This window comes from Ixodes scapularis, unplaced genomic scaffold, assembly GCF_016920785.2.
Source record: "Ixodes scapularis isolate PalLabHiFi unplaced genomic scaffold, ASM1692078v2 PGA_scaffold1__304_contigs__length_218370807, whole genome shotgun sequence".
In the NCBI taxonomy this organism is placed as follows: Eukaryota; Metazoa; Arthropoda; class Arachnida; order Ixodida; family Ixodidae; genus Ixodes; species Ixodes scapularis.
In genome coordinates, this window is record NW_024609846.1 from 146,016,374 (window position 1) to 146,037,418 (window position 21,045).

The window sequence follows — 21,045 nt, forward strand, 5'->3', positions numbered from 1 at the left end:
ACTACCTCTTTTACCCTTCGAATTCGACGGCATCGAGCATTAGTTTACCATTTTTGACAATTTTTAGTTGCGTGCTATTTCATTGAATATTCTTAATTCGCTACCTTCTAACGAGAACACAATGCCTACGGTGCTTGTGGTTTCATCGCTTCTGGTGACCGTCGTCGCGAATACGGTCATCGTGAGTGGCGGCGACATGTGCGGTCCCGAAACGTGCAAGGCCCGCGACAACTGCCTTTGCGCGACCACTCGGCCTCCGAACAACTTGACAGTGACGGAGATGCCGCAGTTTGTAACGCTCTCCTTCGACGGCGCCGTCAACTGGGGCAACATGCCGTTCTACCGCGACCTGTTGGCGCCCACGAAGAGGAAGAACAAGCGCAGCGGCTGCAATATCGGAGCCACCTTCTTTGTGAGCCACGAGTACGTCGACTACCCGTCCGTCCACGAGCTACATCACAACGGCCACGAGATTGCGTTGCGCTCCATATCGTACGTGCTGTTTAAATTATTGGGCTTTACAGGTAATATGCCGGGTGTTTTTGTGGAATGCGTTCAACCATCCCTAAACATAGGGCGTTTTAGATTTTTTTTTTATACAGTGTGATTTAAGTTACCAGACTCATTCTAAAATGGACCGTAAAATTCGACGCCAGCACGTAGCAATCGAAAGCTTTCTTCAAAGGTGTATTTCACCACATCCGTTTGTTCTTGCAGAGTTAGAAAGCGGAGCTCCCTTTCTGTGAAAAATAGGGCCACAAAACTTGCCAGAGTCAACGGCGGGCAGCGACGCAGACGACCAGCTGGAGTTGCGGGGCGCGTGTGGCGCGCGTATTGATAGACTTCGCTACTTCTTTATCGAGGCGGCTCGCGACCAGCGTGGTTTATTAAAATGAACATAATCTTTTTGTTATGTGCCTTCGGTTAAAAAAATATTTCAAACAATAAAAGCAAAATCTAAAGTAAGAAAACAAAAACGTGCCTGCATAACGACAACGCTTTTGCTGCCAACGGATTACGTCTGCGTGTCGTCCGCTTTCTTTCGCTGGTCGGCTGCACCTTCCGACGCTGCTCTCGACGCCCCATCTATCAATACGCTCGCAAAACGCGCCCCGCAACTCGACTTCGTCCTCTATGTCGCCGCCCGCCGTAGACCCTGAGAAGTTTCTTGGCTCTATTTTGTAGAGAAAGGGTGCTATAGTTTGTAATTTTACATGAAAAAACCGACAGGTCAAATACACCTTTGACGAAAAGTTTAGATTGCTACGTGATGGCGTCGATTTTTACGGTCCAATTGAGACCGAGCCTGGTGATTTGATTCACCCTTTATTTTTTTCGGAAACAGATTGCCAACCGGGGCGGACGCCAGGCATTGTAAAAGAACACACTAATTATTAAAATATATTTTTTAATTGACAATGCAACTTTTTAGTGATTGAAAAGAAACACACCCTTTATGTTCTTTATGTTAGAAAACTTGGTGAGCGCCATCGAAAACCCCTAAATCAGCAAATTTTAGGACGACTTGAAACACGTGCGAAGCGTGGGGCTGCACGAGGTTAACACTCGTGCAACAGGCGCAAGGCCGGCGATACTGAAAACGCAAATGATAAGAATTTGATCCACGTTTTCGCATTGGCAGCCTTGTGCCTGCTGCGCGATGGGTAACTTTAGCGGACTCGTGAAATTTTTATCGGAAGTATGCTTGTCTCTTGGTGGGCGCTAACGAATTCGCGTGAGAGGAAATATCCAATCTGAAAGGCAATGTTATTGTAGCAAGGTCTGGAATAAACTAGATTTTTTTTTTTTTAAAGTGCGTAACATATTTGTAAAAATAAAACTGAATCGGATGGTAATCAGAACGTTACCTATTTTTGCTGATTGATTGGTATTTCTTATTGAAATACTTTTGTCTGTATGTAGGCATAATTTTTGAGGTCCCATAAACCTTTCTTCGACCCCACATATATTACGTTTTTTAACAAACATCGCTCCTCCTCATCCGATGAGACTTTTATCGTGTAAATTATATTGTGTCTTTCGACATTGCATTGTTAAACACTATTCAGCCTTTGGTGACTGAGGCATTTAGCGGTTCAATTTCGCAGTTTAAACATTACATTTGGCGATTTTCAGGGTTGCCTAACAAAGGGTGCTGCCATGTAGGGGGTGGCTGGGTCTTTAGTGTTTTTTTAGAATCATGCTTTTTGTAGTTTTTGAATGGTTAGTCATAAATAGCTTACGTTTCATATTAAGTGAGTCATTTAGTCATAATGTTTGCGTACTTCGAAAAACTGCTATCACTGACAGTGACACTCCCGACGCAATTGATACATTAAAACTGCAGATACTCCTTATATGGAATAGTATATGCCTATATGAATTGAAAACAAATCCCAACCAGGCCTTCGAAAATTTTTAACACTAAACTTGTTTTGACCGAAAACTTTCATAACATTATTGCAGGAACAGAAATTAGATGTAGGCTTGTGGTGTATCAGGCGCGTGTCTGAATGTCTTACCCGTTGTGGCGCCGTTAGAGTTACTGCCTTGAACGTGAAGATCAATAATTTTTGTCATATTGTCGCGCGACAATTGCAAATTTTCTGACGTTAAGGTAACACATAAATCTAACTTCCGATCCACTTACCGTTACATGGCGTAAACGCATTTTTTTGTTTTTCTAAGTTACGTTGATGCGTCCATTTTTTGCGTAGATATTCGCAGCTTCGTAAAACCATAGTGCCCAACTGATTCAACCCTAATAGCTGCCACGTGAGCATCTTGTACAAGCTAATATGTATCAAATCGTTCGTAGCATCCCCAACGAATCATGCAGCTATAGAAGCTTAAAAATTCAAAGCACCGGCACCAAAACACATCCAGGCAGAATATGAGCGACAGCACTCGATTTGGCCTTTTTTTATGACTGCAGTTTCCAGAAACCACATTATCTATCCATTTGCTAAATTGTTCAAAGACTGAAACCTATACTTTCTACACATGGTTTGAACCAGAGCGTCTTCAAAGTCTGGCATATGGTCCTAACAAGCATAGCGAGCTATGCGCGCTCATGCTGATCACGATAGCACATACCTGTACGTTGAGTTTGAGAGAACGTTGTGTGTACATACGTGCTTCAAGTTAAACCTGAATCCATAGAGCTGACTATCAGCAATCCTCGATGCCTTACAGGGACTCAACCTTCCTTGACTACTGGAAGAACCTGAGCTCGGAAGGCTGGAAGGACGAAATCTTCAGTCAGCGCGCGCTGATAGCCAAATTGGCAGACGTTCCTGCCTCCGACATCGTCGGCATGCGAGCACCGCTACTGGTAACCGGTGGCGACAACAGCTATCGGATGATCAACGAGACGGAGTTGAAGTACGATTCGTCGCTACCTCACCTACGGATCAGGGGCCATCAAGACCCGGTCTTCCCTTACACGCTCGACTACGGTCCACAGACGGCCTGCGTGATTCCTCCCTGTCCCGAACTAAGGTATAAGGGACTCTGGACGATCCCGATGAACGTGCTCTTCAGGAAGCGGAAGGCCGATGGGAAGCTTCGCGAGTTTCCTTGTTCGACGGTTGAAGGCTGCGTTCCATTGCCTGAGACCAAAGGGGACACGTTCGACTACCTTCAGTAAGCTTACTGTTTTAATGGCGCAACATTAGCGAGTTTTTTGGTGGATCGTTCTCGCTGTTTCTCAACGCTTTCCGCAACGGGGTGCGAGATCCGGAGTTTTGCCGACGACGCTAGCGGCACGCATGCGCACTAGCTGCGTGTTCGTTGCAAGGAGCGTAGCGGAGGGTGAAAAGTGGTCCATGAAACCTTTCTATTCGCGAGTTTTACAATCCCCTGCCCAAAAACTTCGACGCTACGAAATTGCGTCGTCTCCACTGCGCAGATCCACAACGCGAAGTCGGCTCGGCGCACGTGCCGGGGCGACGACGCTTTTTCTTTGCGCATGCAAAGCGTTTTAGTGCTCATCTTTAAAACTCGCTATTTTATCGCGGTCTTCATTGGAGATTTAATTTTTGAAGTGGCGACATAAAACAATACCTGATAGGAAACATCAGGATCCCTTTGTGTGGTTACACATCTTAGAACAGAGGGGTTATTTAGAACTGAAATCATGCTAAACATGCTGTGAAATAGTTTCATTTAGGGCTAAATTGGACGATTAAGCTAAGAAAGTGTAGCAAAAGAACTTAATGTTTTAGAGCGCAGCTCTTAGGGGCCCGTCTCCGGCCCGTCTCCGGCTCGTCGCCGTCGGCGTAACCGCGAGGTCACGTGACCCCCCCCCCCCGAGGTCACGTGACCCACCCAGGTCACGTGACACCCCTAGGTCACGTGACCCCCTGGTCACGTGACTTCTGGGGGTTTCGTGACCTTAGGGGGTCACGTGACCCACCCAGGTCACGTGACACCCCTAGGTCACGTGACCCCCTGAAGTCACGTGACCCCCTTGAGGTCACGTGACCCCCCTAAGGTCGTTGGCCCTTCAGGTCATGTGACCCCTGAGGTCACGGGACCTCAAGGAGTCACCTATCCCTCAGTACGCTTCCATCTTCCTCCTCAAGAGCTGCGCTCTAACCGGCGTTACAGGGAATTGTAAACAGCTTTCATTTTTTTTTTAGTTTTTTTTTTATGAGGCCGAGCTCAAGGGGCAAAAAACAACGGACGCAAGGAAGAAAACCCACACGCGGGCACCTGTGGGTGTGTGTCTTCTTCCTTGTGTTCGTATATTTTACGCCTTGCACCATGCTTCATCCCGTTCACCAGCTAGCTCAATTCGAAGTTATTCTACAGTAACCTTTTCTATTTATTTTTATTGGGAATGAATTTTTTTTTTGCGTCTGCCAGAATACTGATATATTTGGCATATTTATATTCTTGTTTTTGTTAAGAACCCACAAAAATTTGTAGCCGTTCTCAGGAGTTATCATCCTTTTGAAATAGAATGCGATGTCTTCTTTTAGGGCGCTTTAAAAGGGGTGAACATCAAAGCAAAATTTCTTGAGCGTATTTCCAGCGAAAATATCGCCTCGGTCAGCGTACACGAGGAAAGGTGAATGCCAGGTGTTTTTATTTCTGTACTCCTATCACCTCAAACACGCACGTTCTGTTTTGTACAAAGCTGGGAGTCCGTGTTCAATGATTGTCTACGCAGGACCCCGTATAAAATTAAATTATTGTGGATATAGAGCTGGAGTGTTTTCTGCTTTGCGTTTTGAAGTGTTTGTCGCCAAAGAGACCCATATCTGGCGGCGCTCGAAGAAACGGGAAGTAGCTTGACAAACCAAAATCCATTTGTTTTGTTGTGGTATTATGCCGGTACAGTCGGCCACAAAAGTTTACGAACCATGCACATCACTGCGCTACATTGCGGCGCGTCGTCTGTTGTCAAGACCCGTGACTCGCGCATGTGCATCATTTTGTAGTTGCAGCCACGTTAAAGGGGCCCTGCAATCATATTTAAGCGTCTTTTTTGCGGTTTCCACGTCTCTTGGGGTTGGGGCAAGCCAGCGAGCACGGAGAGAGTAACTAGATATCAGTGCGTCATATTTTAACCGGACGACGCGGAAACCTCCTCCACCGACGAGGGCGACCCGCGGTACCGAAGGCGCGCAAAATGTGACGTCTTTGGTCCTGGGCTTGCCACTGGTCAAAGCCGCAAAGAGCTTTTTTTTAGTCGAGATACAAAATATAACTGCCGCGAACCGTTTCAATTATGTATGAAAGTAGTTTTTGTTCACTATTTTAGATCAGAAAAGAAACAAATGCAGTTTAGAAAGTACGGAAACGAGAAATGACCCGTCGACATACCCGCCACCAAGCGGTGGAAAAAAACGACGCATACTAGAAAAGGCTAGTGGGATGATGCTACGACAAACGAGGAGCGTAGAAAGGTCCCGGATGTACGCGGCGGCGCTGTGGTCGTATACCGGCTCAAGAATCCGACCGGTTCCGAGCGTTCCGAAGGCCTTCGGCGCGGGCCCTGCTGGCGATTTGGCCATTTGGCGGTGCGTCAGCGCGAAGTGGCTTCCGTTCTGAACTGATCTTTACCCCATGTTTGCTGTCGTTTGTGGCCAATGAAATGTTATGCCGAATTACTGTTTAGTCGCGCTGCAAATGAAATACGAGCTGCCCTGGCCGCCCGCTTCATACAGCCTATCCAACACGTGCTTTAGTGGCGCCCTCTCGAGCCGTCGACATGGAGTGCGGCAGCCGTGTGCGCTCGATGAGCTCACTACTCCTCCTCTAGTTCAAGGCCACTCAAGCCAGGACCTACGACGTCATGAAGGAGGTTATTTTTTGCTTGTTTTTATAATTCTAATTTGCCTATAACTTTTAAAATAAAGCGAAATTTGAGAAAAGAAAAGTTGGATTAGGTTACTGCGTTCAGTACGCTCAGGTTCAGTGCAAATTAAAAACCAGTCAAAAAGTCATTGCAGGGGCCCTTTAACCTTCCCGCTTCCGGCCGACGCCTCTCACGAATTCGGCGCCGGGCGCGGCTTCTGTTGCCGCTGTTTGCCGCCGTGCTGCAGCTGTACCTAGGTGGCGCGATGATTGGCAGAAGCTGGGATATTAACTCCAGCTTCCGCCGTCCGTACGGCATAAGATCGCTTTTCCTCAGCTCAGCAAACAAAATGACAGCCATTATGTTTTTATATTTCTGTTTTAAAAGATTTTTTTTGAGATCCTTTAATATTTTATTAATTAAGGTGTGCAATATATCAGAAATTACGCTTTCTGAATTTCTTGTTGTCGCTGACTGGTTGACAGAGCAGCAAGTGCAGACAAAATTAAGACTTTTTAAACAAAACAAAAAAAGTAGAGGCAGAATGGTTGTTTTCCTGGCCGCTGAGTTGGGAAAAAGAATACCATGGCGGGCGGCTGGAGACGGAGATGATATTGCCACGCGCGTCGCCGAGCTAGCGCGTGCGTTGCCGAACGGTTACAGTACTTGGTTTTCGCGCGGAGGCCCCGGGCTCGATTCCTCGGAGCGGGAGATTCTTTTATTTATTCTTTTAATTTAGCATTCTCGTAAGTTCGAGGACCTTGTCGTCTGACAGAGGTACGAATATTCTACGCGCCGAATGTTCCGGAAACCTAAGTGGGTACAAAAGGTGCTCCTCGTAACGGTACGAGGTCAGTCTCGCCCCAGCGCTCAATCGTGCTGTTTTTCTTCGACGTCGACGCCAGCGACGCTAACCTTCTTTTATTTTGTTTTGGGCAAAAGTTCGCCCAATGAAACATTTAGTTTCAAAAGTTGTTCTCCACCTCATCATTCGTCATTCGCGACATCCATAGCACACGTCTCGCGCTGAATCTTTACTTGGAGAGTGCACCTTCCGACGGGCGTAATAAGGTGTCCTCCGGCGGTTCGAACTTGTGGTTCACCCAAGGCGTCGTACCTTTTCTCAGGCGGCGAGAGAGCCTCCCACTCAAGACTGAGTAGTCTTCTGCGGTGTCCACAAGTGCCGATGCGTCGTGGCCGTCGATAACAACGATTAGGTTGTTGAGCCCCGTTGCCGGGACGTCGTTGCGATGCGTGGAAGCGCTACGGCGGTCTTGGAAATGCTTTACTTTGGTCATCATCGGCAACGCCACCTCCAGGCTTTGCTGCACTTAGTTTTCCCGGCGACGCAGGGGAGACAGGCTCTCTCGGCGCGGTCGTGGTGCTGAAGACGGGGAACGTAGTGGCGAAGGTGAGCGAGATTTACGGCGAAGAGACGGCGCTGGGGATGACAAGTGTCGGAGGTACTCCTCGACGTCGCGAGAACGTTCGCCGTACCTTGGGCGCGGGTCGTTCGGGTGGAACATGCGCAGCCCCAATTGTCGGTAAAGGCATCGACGGTACACTCTAAGCCCGGTCCCACTTAGTAAGAGGGACATTTCGATTTTTTCCCACTTAACTTTAAGGGGGGCGACAGACCTCTTAATATTACATGGAGATGCTCCCTCTTAATTAAGTGAGACACCACCCCTCTTAAAGTAAGCGAGGCGGCGTCTCCCTTAAATTTGAGGTCAGAGTCCCTTAGTCAGAGGGACAGTTTTTAGATATTTTCTTTCTTAAATTCGGAGGGACGGTGGCCCGCTTAAAATGCAGGGGTATAGTCCCCCTTAAGTCGGGGTCACGCTGCTTATACATCATACAAAATACATTCTGCAGACATGTTCCGAAACGAGTCGCCTCGACAACCGCGCTTCGTACGCCACGAGGTAACCAATCAAGAGGTTACTTTGTCAGGTGGCCTACAAAGCACGGATGTCGCGGTGACTCGCATTGGAACATGTCTGCAGAATGTATTTTGTATGATGTATAAGCAGCGTGACCCCGGCTTTAAGTTACCTCTGTTATTGTATCGCACAATTTCTGCTCCTTCGTGTTTCGAGTGTCAGCTGACATGCTGCACTGCACTTCTCGCACTTTCGCTGACATTGTTTAACCAAAGTTATTCTGTGCTGCGTAGCAGAATTGAAATTTGATCTGTATATCTTGTTTGATAAACGGAATCAATGTGTTAAAGAAAACAGTAACAATCTTCAAGAGTAAACACTGTTTTATTTGCCATGACACAAGAAAATATTTTGATATGTCTTTATCAAAATAATAATTCTATAAAGATGTTCTGGTAGTTTTTGCGAATAAAAAAGACTTAGAACGACGCCAGAAATCGGCGTTTCTTGGAAACTATCACACCAAAAATTTCGTGCTGAAAAGTGACTCATTTTGCCTATCATAAGCAATAACAATACAATCGTGCTGAAAAAAAAAAACTTTTTTAGCGGATAACAGAAAAAGAAAAGTACATTCTAAAAAAAAGCCCGTGCGTCTACTTTCCCGCACAACACTTGGAAAGACAATCACCATAACTTTCGGAGGCAGCTCAGCGAATGTAGATGCCGAAACATATGATTATACCAAAAAAATGAGTTGCGACATTAAGCACAACAAGCGTGATGTTTTGCATTGGTTAATGTCACAACACGGACTGGCTTTTTTGGTCTAATCTTATGTTTCGGCATCGTGATTCGCTGAGCTGCTTCCGTGAGTCTCGGTGATTGACTTTCCAAGTGCTGGCTTGGAAAAGTAGATCCCTGTGCTTTTTTTTAGAGCGTAGTTACCTACTTCATAGCATTAAAAACGAATTATTCGGCGTCTCTTGCCATCAGCAGAAGCTCAGAATTTCTGTTGTTTTTGAACGGCCATAAGCGATTTTCTGAGCTTCTCCGACATAAACTGAATCGAAACACTTTATTTTCAACGAGCAGACCCTAGAGCAGTCCAAGGGTTTGTCCACATGTCACAGGGTAGGAGAGTCCCGTTATGTAATACACCCATAAGCACATGACTAGTGCCCCCTCCATAGTCGGGCTAGCGGTGAGTTTCACTGACTAGTTCCCAGAAACGATCCCTTTCTCCGAACCGAAGATAGTCTTGGGTCTTGGAACTTTTTCGTCAGGGGTAAAATCGTCCTGCAAGCAGCAATTGTTAAAAAAAAAAAAAAAAATTGCGTCAGCGTCAAACTTAGATTTCTATTTTTGCATTCGCTTTTTCACATACCATAGGTGATGAAAGAACTTCTGGCCAATCGAGACCGGAGGATGGTCTTAATGTTCAAGAATGTTGTTGGGTTGTCTCATCAGAAGGCCCCTTTTACCTCCTCCAGGTTTCCCAGCATGGTGACGATCGTGTTATGGAACCGAAGTTGTGCATCCACCTTTAGCTGAATGAAAGACCATATTGTTTTCCTTTAGATACAGAGAGTGGGAATTAGAATAAAGGTAATGAAGCGCTTTCACCTGTTATCAAGCAGGCGCTAGGAAACAAATGCGAAAATAAAGTGCAAACAGTTCAAAGATTCGTAACCCAATCTGTACACGATGAAATAGCGAGTGACATTAGCTTATGACGTAACTTCTGCTACTATTAATTTTTGGTACGAGAATAGACTGCAGTTTTAATTAATTTACGCGAATCAATCGTTTCTGTGTTACCAAGACAAAACGAAAACGCATTTAGTAATAGATGAACTTTAGAAGCCCCATGTGCTTTAGAAAGCATGGATTGCATTTGCGGCTCGAAGCTGCAGAAGTGATCTAGTGCATGTTTTAGAAAGCAACATAATCAAATAAAAAATTACATTTCTGTAAACATTTCGCCGCAAGCCATTCATTTATTTATTCATTTTTTTTTTTCAGAAGCAGTGCATATGCCAACAGAACGTAAATAGAGCCTACCTACATACGAGAATACAAAAAAGTGAAAGCCGCTTACAACTCCCTGCAACGCCGAATTGGAGCGCAGCTCTTGAGGAGGAGGAGGGAAGGGCGCTGGGGAGGGTTAGACTAACCAGGGGGGGGGTTACGTGACCTTGGGGGGTCACCTGACCCCCAATGCCGATGATGTCATCACTGACGTCACTGATGACGTCATTAGTGACGTCACTGATGACTTCACCAGTGATGATGACGATGACGATGCGAATGTCGGTGACGTCATCAGTGACGTCGCTGACGACGTCATCAGTGATGATGACGATGACGATGCGAATGCCGGTGACGTCATCAATGACGTCACTGATTTCGTCATCAGTGATGATGACGATGACGATGCGGATGTCGGTAACGTCACCGGCATCCACATCGTCATCGTCATGATCACCGATGACGTCACCGGCATCCACATCGTCATCATCACTGATGACGTCACCGGCATCCACATCGTCATCATCACTGATGACGTCACCGGCATCCGCATCGTCACTGATGACGTCATCACTGATGACGTCACCGGCATCCACATCGTCATCATCACTGATGACGTCACCGGCATCCACATCGTCACTGATGACGTCATCATCATTGATGTCATCATCACTGATGACGTCACCGGCATCCACATCGTCATCATCACTGATGACGTCACCAGCATCCACATCGTCATCATCACTTATGACGTCACCGGCATCCGCATCGTCATCACTGATGATGACGATGCCGGTGACGTCATCAGTGTCGATGACGTCATCGGGGGGTCACGCGACATCGGCGGGGGTCACGTGACCTCGAGGAGGGGGTCACGTGACCTCAGGGGAGTCACGTGACTTCGGGGGGTCACGTGACCTCGGGGGGGGGGGGGGGGGGGGTCACGTGACCCCGGTGGGGGGCTCGCGCGGTGCATTATGGGATATTTCCCATGATGCACCGCGCGGTTACGCCGACGGCGACGGCGACGCCGCTCAAGCCGGAAACGGGCCCCTAAGAGCTGCGCTCTAAAAGTTAATAATTACCGAGTTCGTTGTGAACCGTGTGCGGGTGGCCGCTGTAGGCTCACCACTCAGGGTGGTGCGTTCCACCGTGCAGAGGGTCCCGGTAGAGCTCTTTACACGAACAATCCGAGCGGAACCCCCGCCTGATTCCCTTCATGTCAACGTTCGTTGCCATTGCCTCACCCTAAAAACAAGATTGTTAATAACGGTCAGTCATTTAACGCCCATAGTCAACCTAGCCCTAAAGCGCATAAGAAAGAAAAAAAGAAAAAAAAAGAAAACTTCTGTTTATATATTTTTCGCGAATGTACGACACAGAAAAAAAAAATATTCAGCCAGCTACAGAAAACAAAGAGCATAATAAACATCATAAAATCTCCAAAAACAAAAACATGGTCAGCGCAAAAAAAAAAGAAAAAAAGCCGTAGCTGTGCCGGCACGACCGTCAAAATATAACGAACAAAACAGTACGCCAAAGAAATACAAAAAAAAAAAAATGTACTCCCTGGCCACCGCTACACCCTTCCCCCCTTTCCGCTGACGCCGCGACGCCAACGCAACGGGAACACGCGAAGAAAAAAAAAACCTTTATTGCTTCTTTTTGTTTTGTGCTCGTCCAATCCCCGTGCCCTTTTCACAAACATACACACACATTATGGGTTTTTGCTCGCCACCCACTTCAGAAAAAAAATTTCATAATCACTGCAACGCTAACGATGTCTACAACATAACGTTGCAGTGTAAATTGCTGTAATGAATTGTGAAGGCAAACAAACGCAAAATCGCCAACATTGTTTCTGTCAATCAACGCTCTCGGGCGGTCAACCTCAAGCATTTATAGACGCTTTACAGCAGCTGTGCATGGGCGCCGCCATAACTGACCTTCAGTTTTTGTTCCATCTTATTGCGTTCGCCTCACTTCATCATTACCACAGCAGGACAGGTTATTGCCATTTTAGATGCTACTGTGTCATTGTGCCCAGCATAGGCCCTTGTGAAGACCCGTCAACGCCCGCTTCAGTGGCTCGGCATCTCGGTAAGACAAGAGAAGGGCGGCTATGGCGGCTCAATCTGGCGCGTGTGTAAAGCGTCTATAGTGCACACCGAGAAAGAAATCGGCGAGCCAAGCTTACAAACACTGACTGCCCCAGCTAGGGTGCCTTTATGTTGGCTTTGCCTTAGGGAGGGTGATGCCATCCTTTGTAGTACTCGATGCCGACAGTGTACGCTCACGGATAAAATACCAGGAAATTGCCGGTAAAAAAATGCCGGCGTAGCACTGCCAAAGCTAGCAGCTCGAGCTGGGAGAAGACGAACGCGCGTTCGAAATGAAAAAGTAGACAAAAGCGTCGGACAGAAAATGGTCTGATATCACCAGCCTAAGACAGACGCGTACAGATTGGGACACCCTAGCCCGCTAAAAGTGTTTTGTACGAAAGACAGCCATGCGGCTCACGGCAGGGCAAACGATTAGCGACGCTTTGTCCTTAGCTGAACGAGCAGATCCAGGAAGCGACCGCGTCCGCGGACTACAGCTGAACACTCTCACTCTACATGCAAAGCTCGTGCATCTCACAGCCAGCGTGAAAATATTGATGGCTCGTTATTCCCACCCGCGATGCACCCAAAACAAAAGCGTCAATATGACAGGATTACTCACCCGAAGGAAGTCAAACGAGCAGCATGACGCTTGCGGCTCTCCGGCAACGACCGTTTCCAGCTCTCCGTGAATTGGCGCGAAGCCTCAGCACCATCCGAACTCTTTGCCGTCGATTAGTGCGCCTGCCCCACTCCTCCTGACCGAACTACATTGGACCAGTTAAGAGGGACCAGTCCCCTCTTAAAGGGCAACTCCGGTCCATACTTTCGATTTTGGGATCATGGCTGTTTTTAGTGCAGTTAGCGCCCCTGAATTGCAAGGTGTAATTTTTTTCTCGTTATTGTGCGTAGTTGTAAAGATATCGACGTCTCAAAGTTTTGTTTGGGGCGCGGCCGACAAAACCGAAACTAGCCGCTCGAGGTTCCGGCAACACTGGAAATCAGCAGCTATGTGGACGTGACGCCAAGATCGTTCTTGTTCAGCGAGTACGCAGTCCAAGCGGCACTTACCTCTGTTGCGCTAGCCGACTAAAGATAGAAGGTAAGCTGATTTTGTTTTAATTCTGCATGCGTGGTATTTATCCAGCATATGTAGCAAGAGTTGGTGCGTATACCCAAAAGCTAGCGACTGGAAAACCCGTCAACTCGTTGGGTGGCGTACTGGGCGGCCGCCGCCGCGCGTGCGCTATGCCGTGCCGTACTCGTTGCTTGTATACCCAAAAGCTAGCGACTGGAAAACGAGTGAACTCGTTCGGTGCCGTACTCGGCAGCTGTCGGAGTGCGTGCGATCTCCCGCACCCGTCGCTAGGCCTAAATTGTCATCGGGGCTCCGTGGATGGAGCGGCGTTGTATACGCCGCGCTGCCAGTGACGTACAGTGCTGGCGCTTTCGCGCGGCGGGTCAGTCCCAGACACGAAGCTTTGAGGCTCTCCGGCGCGTTCCGCGACAACCGAACAGACGTGTGTCAAGCTGTAGACGTCTGTTTTTTCGTTATTTTTTCCTCAGGCACGTAAAAGCCGAATTTGTAAGCTACGACACTAATTCACCACATAAGTTCGTCCAGGTAGTGAATCTTTGTACAAATAAAACAAAACTTGCCGCACTAAAAAAAAAAAAAAAAAGTTCTTTGGGCAGTCATTTTCTTCTCAAAGATAGCAAAAGTTTTTGTGGGTGATAAAGGAAAACAGAGAACGTTAGCAAGGTGAGAACACTTTCTTTCCCTTCCGCATTCCCACCCCCACCCACAACAATTTTTTTTATTAGAATACATAGGATCTTAAGTTTTCCTTCGTAACTTTTGACTAAGGCAAGTGTTTTTTTTTTTGTTTTTTTTTTGCATTTTTAATTATTATATTTACCTCCAGCCGAACTCGGGCAAATTAGAGAGTTGTAACTTACAAATCCGAACTTTCGCGATTTCTTTAAGGTTCTTGTGGTATTCACAAGCGCAATGTTAATTAATACTGCTGCGTAACGGGTTCGAACGACTGGGAGGCGAATGTTTATATCGCATGAGCTTCACGCGCCGGCTGTTTGCTAGTAGTCGTTATGGACCTGAATGCTACGCACGAGATTGCGTAGTAAACAAGCAGTGACGCAAAGCAGAACATTGTTTTCGTTTTCATTACAAACTTCAGTGTTTGGAGCTATAGTTAGTGGTTGAACTCTACATGCCCACCATTCCCCATTCAACAGACATTCAATGGAGCGTGAATGCTCAATCTTCAACACTGTACTTGACAATGACTGTTTTATTTATTGATCAGGATACTTTCATCATGTTTACCTTTACTGTACATGTACGATGGGCAAAGAGCGACGGCACGGCATCCTTTTTAAGCCTCGACCCCTTCGCTGACAAGCCACAAGCAACCAACACCTGTAGGTTTCGTTCGTAACTCTCCGGCGAAAAATGATCGGAGCAGAGCTTCGATCTGGGGGTCGACGTCCAAGGCTTTCCAAAGTCCACTCGTCGAACAGCGTTCACCCACACCTTCTTCAATTTCCGATCCGTTGGAAACTTGTGAAAAAGCACCTCCGAGTTGCGCAGCGGCTTGTTTGAGCAGCCTACAGCGCTTTAAGTTGTACTCGGCATCTTTCGAGGAACAGCTGGGCAGTCTTGGGCGCACCGAGTTGCTCGCTAAAACGAGTCTAGGAATCCTCACAAGCAAATAAACAAAAGGCTATACCGAAGCTACACGGGCTGCAGGTAGAAGCAACGGCTAAACACGCAATTACAAGCCGAAGTAGCGGTGGTAGCGGCACAAAGGAGCGCGCGCGACGGCCGAGCCGTGCGCCCGTCCGGAACGGAGGAAAAAAAGAGAACGATGTTGACATCACGGCCCAATGTTGCTTTAGCGATCGGCAACCCGCTGGCCGCCCGCTAAGGAGCAGCGGCTCGCGGCGGGTCGCGTTTTTATTATCGGCATTAGTTGAGAATGCGGCTTCCCACAGACGTGAAATTTTGGCTGGGGTCGTATTTTGTGTCACTACATCGATACCAGTAATTTAATTCATTTTGAGTTTTGGCCGGAGTTGCCCTTTAATATGAAGGGAGACGCGTGAATCTTTCTGTCGGTCTTTCCTGTTCAGAGGGACCAACGAAACGGTTTCCTTGGTCTCTCTTAATATGTTGGTGTCCCTCTAGATGTTGCTATTTTATTTTTCAATTTCCCTCTTAAAAAGAGCTGTCCCCCTGAAAGCATTGTTGTCCCCTCTAAAATCAGAGGGACAGCGTTTTTTATGAGAGACCGGTTTTAGAGTGTAGATATGGTTGGCCTCACCGCAGGGGTAGCAAAGCGGGCGTCGGTCGGCCGTTCACCACGCGTCAGTTTTGCTTGGCGAGGCTCGCTCTGGGCGGACGTACTGGACTTGTTCTTCCTGGCGTCGTGGGTACTGCGGCGTAGGACTCACCCGTCGGGATGGTTCCTGGTATTGACGGGTAGCAGTCGGCGGTCGTTGGGCCATGGCGACGTAGCTCAACTCCAGTTCCTTTGGCGGCGCAGGCTTGACAAGAGCCCGTTTTTCGATGGCTCTCTGAAGGTCTTCTTGCACGACTTCGGCGATGGACAGCGATGCCGGGGGGTCCGCAGCCGGCTGAAGGTTTTTTAGTTCTTTGCGAACAACGTCGCGGATGACCTCGCGAACCCCGTCGGCGCTGGTGCTGAACTCCGAGCGGGCCGAAGCCAGAGTTGAGACATCGTTGATACGATGATAGTGGCGAGCTCGGGCCGTCAGCGCCCGTTCGATGTTTGTTGCTTCGGTAACAAACCCATCGACTATCGTTGGAGGGTTGCGGACGAGGCCGCCAAGGATTTTGCTCTTCACGCCTTTCATGAGGACGCGCAGTATTTTCTTCTTGGTAGCTTGAGAGTCTGCAGTGGTACTCAGCCACAGAATATCATCAACAAAGCTCGTGACGCCATCGTTGGGTGATTCATAAAGGTCCGCTTCAGCTGGGTAACGCAGGCGTCCCACGACGTCAGCAAAGCCTGGTGATTCTCGAACCAGTGCCTCGCGGTTTTCTCCAGGGAGAGGTAGAGATTTTGTAGGCGCTCTTCCGTAGTCCATTCGTTGTGACGGGCTGTGTGTTCATAATGCTGAAGCCAGTCCTCCACATCCTCGTGGGCCTCACCATAGAATGGCGTCGGATTACGTTGGACGACGGGCATGAATACAACGGATGGAGCGGTCGAGCTTCGCGACGATTGGGTGTTCATGGCTGATCTCTTCGGCGGTTTTGTTTTGTTCTTGGCTGGCAGAAAACCAAATTCCGAGGGCTTGCCTTGAGTGCGACGGCTTGCTGATGCGGCGACTTCCTCCTCAAAAAGTCTTCTTTCTCTGGGGAGCGGGCTAGCGCTACGGCCCATCGGAGGAGTACGCTGTATGGGTTGTACCCTACACCTTCACCAAAATGTCACGAGCGAGAAATGATGAGGCGGCAGATAACTGGAGAAACTAAACGTTTAAGGGGATGGTGAACTGAACATTTCAGTGTCTATAATAAGCGGCGCACTATCTTTTCATGAGTCAGCAGCCGCCGGTGTGCGCGAGTACACCCAACAAAATGACGACATCATATCCCCCATTCGAGCTTATTAAGCGTGAATGGGGGATATGATGACGTCAATTTCGTTGCGTGTGCTCGCCCACACCAGGGGCTGCTGACTCAAGGAAAGATAGTGCGCCGCTTAATATAGACACTGAAATGTTCGGTTCACCATCCCTTTAATGGGGCGAACTTCTGTCCAAAACAAAATAGAAGGTTAGCGTGGCAGGTGTCGTTGTCGGCGAAACAGCAGGATTGAGCGGTGGGGCGAGACTGACCTCGGACCGCCACGGGGAACACCTCTTGTACCCGCGCGGGTTTCCCGAACATTCAGTATAGAACGTTCGGTTCTCAAATTTACGATAACTTACGTTCGGTACTTAAAATACAAGGTACTCAAACTTACAATAACGCTAAATTTAAAGAATATAAAAAGGAAGCGTCCACTCCCATGGGACCGAACCTGTGGTCTCTGGGCGAAAACCAACCCCGTAGTAACTAGGGTGCCTTCATGTGCGCTTTTCTTAGGGTGGAGACATCTGGCCATTTTGTCTCACACTTTTATTTTTATTTTTTGTTCAGAAGCGCGTGAAAGAACGTGTCCCTGCACGCGCTCGTGGCGCTGACTGTGCTACGGCGACATTTCGTTTTCGTCAATTTCTTTGTATTTTACCCGTGAGCGCGTGCTGTCGGGTGGCATCACCCTAAACAAAGGGTGGCATCACCCTAAACAGAAGGACATTGAGGCACTCTAGTAGTAACCATTGGGCCACGCACGCGCTCGCTCGGCGACGCGCGTGACAATATCTCGGTTTCTGCCACTCATTGCGCCACCGCGATACAGCTGCAGCACGGCTGCCAATGGAGGCTATTGAAGTGGGGCCCAGCGCCGTATTCGTGAGAAGAATACGGCGTCAGCCGGAGGCAGGACAGCAAACACGCATGCGACTACCAAAGGACACATATAAGCGCACCACGGGTCTCGACCACAGGCGTTGCCCTGCAAGGTAGCTCAGAAATGCAGCTCGGCCACAGCTCGCCTGGTCCGTAAACTTTGGTGTCCCACTGCACATTTGAGTTTAGTATTTCCTACAATTATTCTTTCACCTATTTACCGCTTCAATAAAAAAATAATTAAGTTTAGCCAATTTCACATATTGTCGTAAAATCGTAGCTATTACACGATGAAAACATGTAGCTGTGAAGAGCTGTCCACAGCCGTGTCTTCCGATCTCACAGATCCAACTTCATGGACTTCTACGGCAGTAACAAGGCCCCGTTTCCCATCTTCCTACGGCAAGGCTGGCTCCGAAACGCCGAGAGGAATGCCGGCTTTCTCAAGTTTCTAGACTGGCTCTTGACCAAGGATGACGTGTTTGTGGTGACCATCCGAGAGGTCATCAAGTTCATGAGGAACCCTAGGCCACTACGCAAATACCAAGAAGACCGATGCCACAAGGAGATCGCACCAAGCACCAAGTGCACAAGACCCGTCCAGTGCATCTACAAGCGGGTCAAAATCGTTGATGCTATTAAGGATCGATGGGTACGAGTGTGCGCTTCCTGTCCAGGGGCGTACCCTTGGGTAGGATTCCGCGATTTCTGAGTTCATTTTTCGTGAAATTCGCGGGTATTTTTCGGAGGATATTCGGGGTTTATTGGAGTTTAGTTTACTTGAGTTTAGTTTACTTCTCTGAAATTGAGAGTTTAACTTGTACTTGTCGTTCCCGATTTTCCAAACATGAAAAAAAGAACAATTAATATCGAAACACAAAGAGATCCTAAATTCACCTTTATACGAATTATATGGCTTGAGTTGGATTTGTCACTGCACACTTGCCATTGTCAATATACTGTATTTGTCCTAGTGCATAACAATCAAACTAATGATGTTTGAATAAACGCGGATACTTCAAACCTCAAACCGCTCGGGTGTAATCACTGGGAACCATAAAAGCTCAATCTGGCCTGAAATCACCTAAAAAATTTATTGGTTCATATTTTTCCTGTTATACAAAGACGACCCGTCCTCCTCTAGGAGGCCCCAATAATATGGTCCAAACCGGAAACCAAAGCGGTGGCTTTTGCCGTAACTGAGAATTACAGTGAATTGATGTTTTAAACGATTTTGACGATCGAGATTGTTGTTGTTTGTTGTACTTTGATTCACCTGTATTGCTGACTTCCTCTCCGCGAGTGTTAATTCATTTTAAACGATGATTCGTAGTGTGTTATTGACCCCCCTTATATAAGGCCCTAACGGGCCCTCAAGGAATAATAAATGAATGAATGAGATATACTGTAAACGTTTTTGGTCAATAATTTAAGACCCAAAAAGGAAAGCGAAGGGGCTTCTCCTTGTAACCGCTGACCCTGTGCTCTTACCAACGTTGACTTTTTTGGTTTTTCTGCTATCGTAACTTTGATATTCGGAGTTTTTTTGAATAAATTCAAATAGACGAACATTTTACCCCAGTGAGTGTTTTTCGGATTTTATCAAATTTGTTCGAAAACAGGGAACACTTTCAATGGTTTAGAAGCGTTCCAGACACAGAGGAACTCCGATGTTCTTTTAGTTATATATTACCAATTCGGAGTACCCAAGCTTTACTCTTTCCGGCACTCTATTTAATATATCTAAGTTTAAGATACGTATTAAGAAAACGGCAAATGAAGGTTATGCCCAAACCAATATTTCACTTTTCCCGCGCCCTCCATGCAGTTACACATGCTGTGTAACTTGCAAGTCATATAAACAGCCTAAAAAAAACGCAAAATCTTTTGCCTTATGCGCTTCCTTTTGATGGCGTGAGCTTTCCCAGCATTTATACCGCACCATCAAAGTCCATCAAAGTTATTGTAACCCGTCAGGAACAAGCTGTACTGCCGGTACTGCCTGCATATTACAATATTTGACGCCACGTCTTCAGTGCGAACAGAAGGGCCTCCCAGCCTTTCGGACAAAATTTAAAAACTCAATATCTCAGTGGAAAAAGAAGTATCTATTCTTGTTATTTTGGTTTCTATCATTCAAATATGCATATTGCAAAAAAAAACTAAAAAACTATGCGTGTAATTTTGGTTTTTATAGTTCATATATGCATATGAACCAATTTTGAGAAAAAAACAGGAGCAACTTTCGTGACTTTTACTTTTGGGTTTCAAGTTCAGATGTGTATGTTAATGTATTATACCAATTTTGAAGAACATCAGTGAACAATATTTGACCAAGTTTTCTCAATACCAAAGTTTTTTTTTCAAGTAGTTTTAATAAAGCGCAATACTTTGAAAGCTAACATCATCTTGCTTTGGAGAGAAACATTACTTCTCTTGCTTGTTCTATTTATTTTGGGAACTTCCATTGATATGGACACCTCAATTCCCCACAAAAACATCCCTGCTGTGAGCTGCTTATAATGAGCCGACAAAAATGCATGGGATTATCCCGTTCGTCCAAAAATATGTTGTCGAAGTAGCGGGCTATCCATAATAACGGGGTTCATATTAGCGAGACAAAGCTAATAAAATAAAAGATAGTACTTTTTTTATATTACGTAGAACGTTCACGCACTAGCGTGACTAACGTCTGTCGATATACGTATGGTCATTCGCGTTCATGTCTAAACCCATGGAATTAGAAAAAGTGTTCATGCGGAGTGCTCGCTCTTGCGTCGTCGTGTGGTGTCAACGCTAACTTAAGCTATGAAAGCCCGTGCGTTAAACCTTTGACATCATCACAGTGAGATCGCGCCGACACAAATTGGACGCGAGCGATGTGTCAGCATTTGGCTGGGGCCGGGGTGTCATCAATGCTGGGCACTCGGTGTCTAGCTTCGGACGAATCGCTGAGTTGATGCCATCTTAATGCGATGAGCTTCCATGGACGTAGAGAAAATTGTGTGCAGCAGCAAAGGCTTTAGTTTCTACGTCTCGAGCAAAGTCTGCTCTTTTTCGAGTGTAAGGAAGTACATGCAGGTAAAGAAGACTCTTCGCAGATTTTGATTATTCTACATAGTGTTGGTAAAGCAAGATTCTTCTAATATAACGCATCCTTAAATTAGGGGAAGTACATATACTATATACATTTTATCGCTCTAAATCAAGGCGTGGTCA

The 21,045-nt window shown here is 46.9% G+C and overlaps 2 protein-coding genes across 3 annotated transcripts in view; both read left to right on the top strand.

Annotated features, from left to right (window-relative positions):
- LOC120843396 (octopamine receptor Oamb) overlaps positions 1 to 21,045 on the top strand; it is a 243,256-nt gene that overhangs the window by 192,871 nt on the left and 29,340 nt on the right. The window lies entirely within an intron of this gene.
- On the top strand, positions 101 to 19,231 carry LOC8036926 (chitin deacetylase 8). Of its 2 annotated transcripts, none has more exons than XM_029984222.3 (3): positions 101 to 492; positions 3,196 to 3,645; positions 18,172 to 19,231. In XM_029984222.3, the coding sequence occupies exons 1-3, from the start codon at positions 122 to 124 to the stop codon at positions 18,536 to 18,538; spliced, it is 1,188 nt and encodes a 395-aa protein (XP_029840082.3). In that variant the 5' UTR covers positions 101 to 121; the 3' UTR covers positions 18,539 to 19,231. The 2 variants fall into 2 exon arrangements, with proteins under 2 accessions (XP_029840082.3, XP_042146904.1); XM_042290970.1 differs by having other exon boundaries at positions 3,196 to 3,501.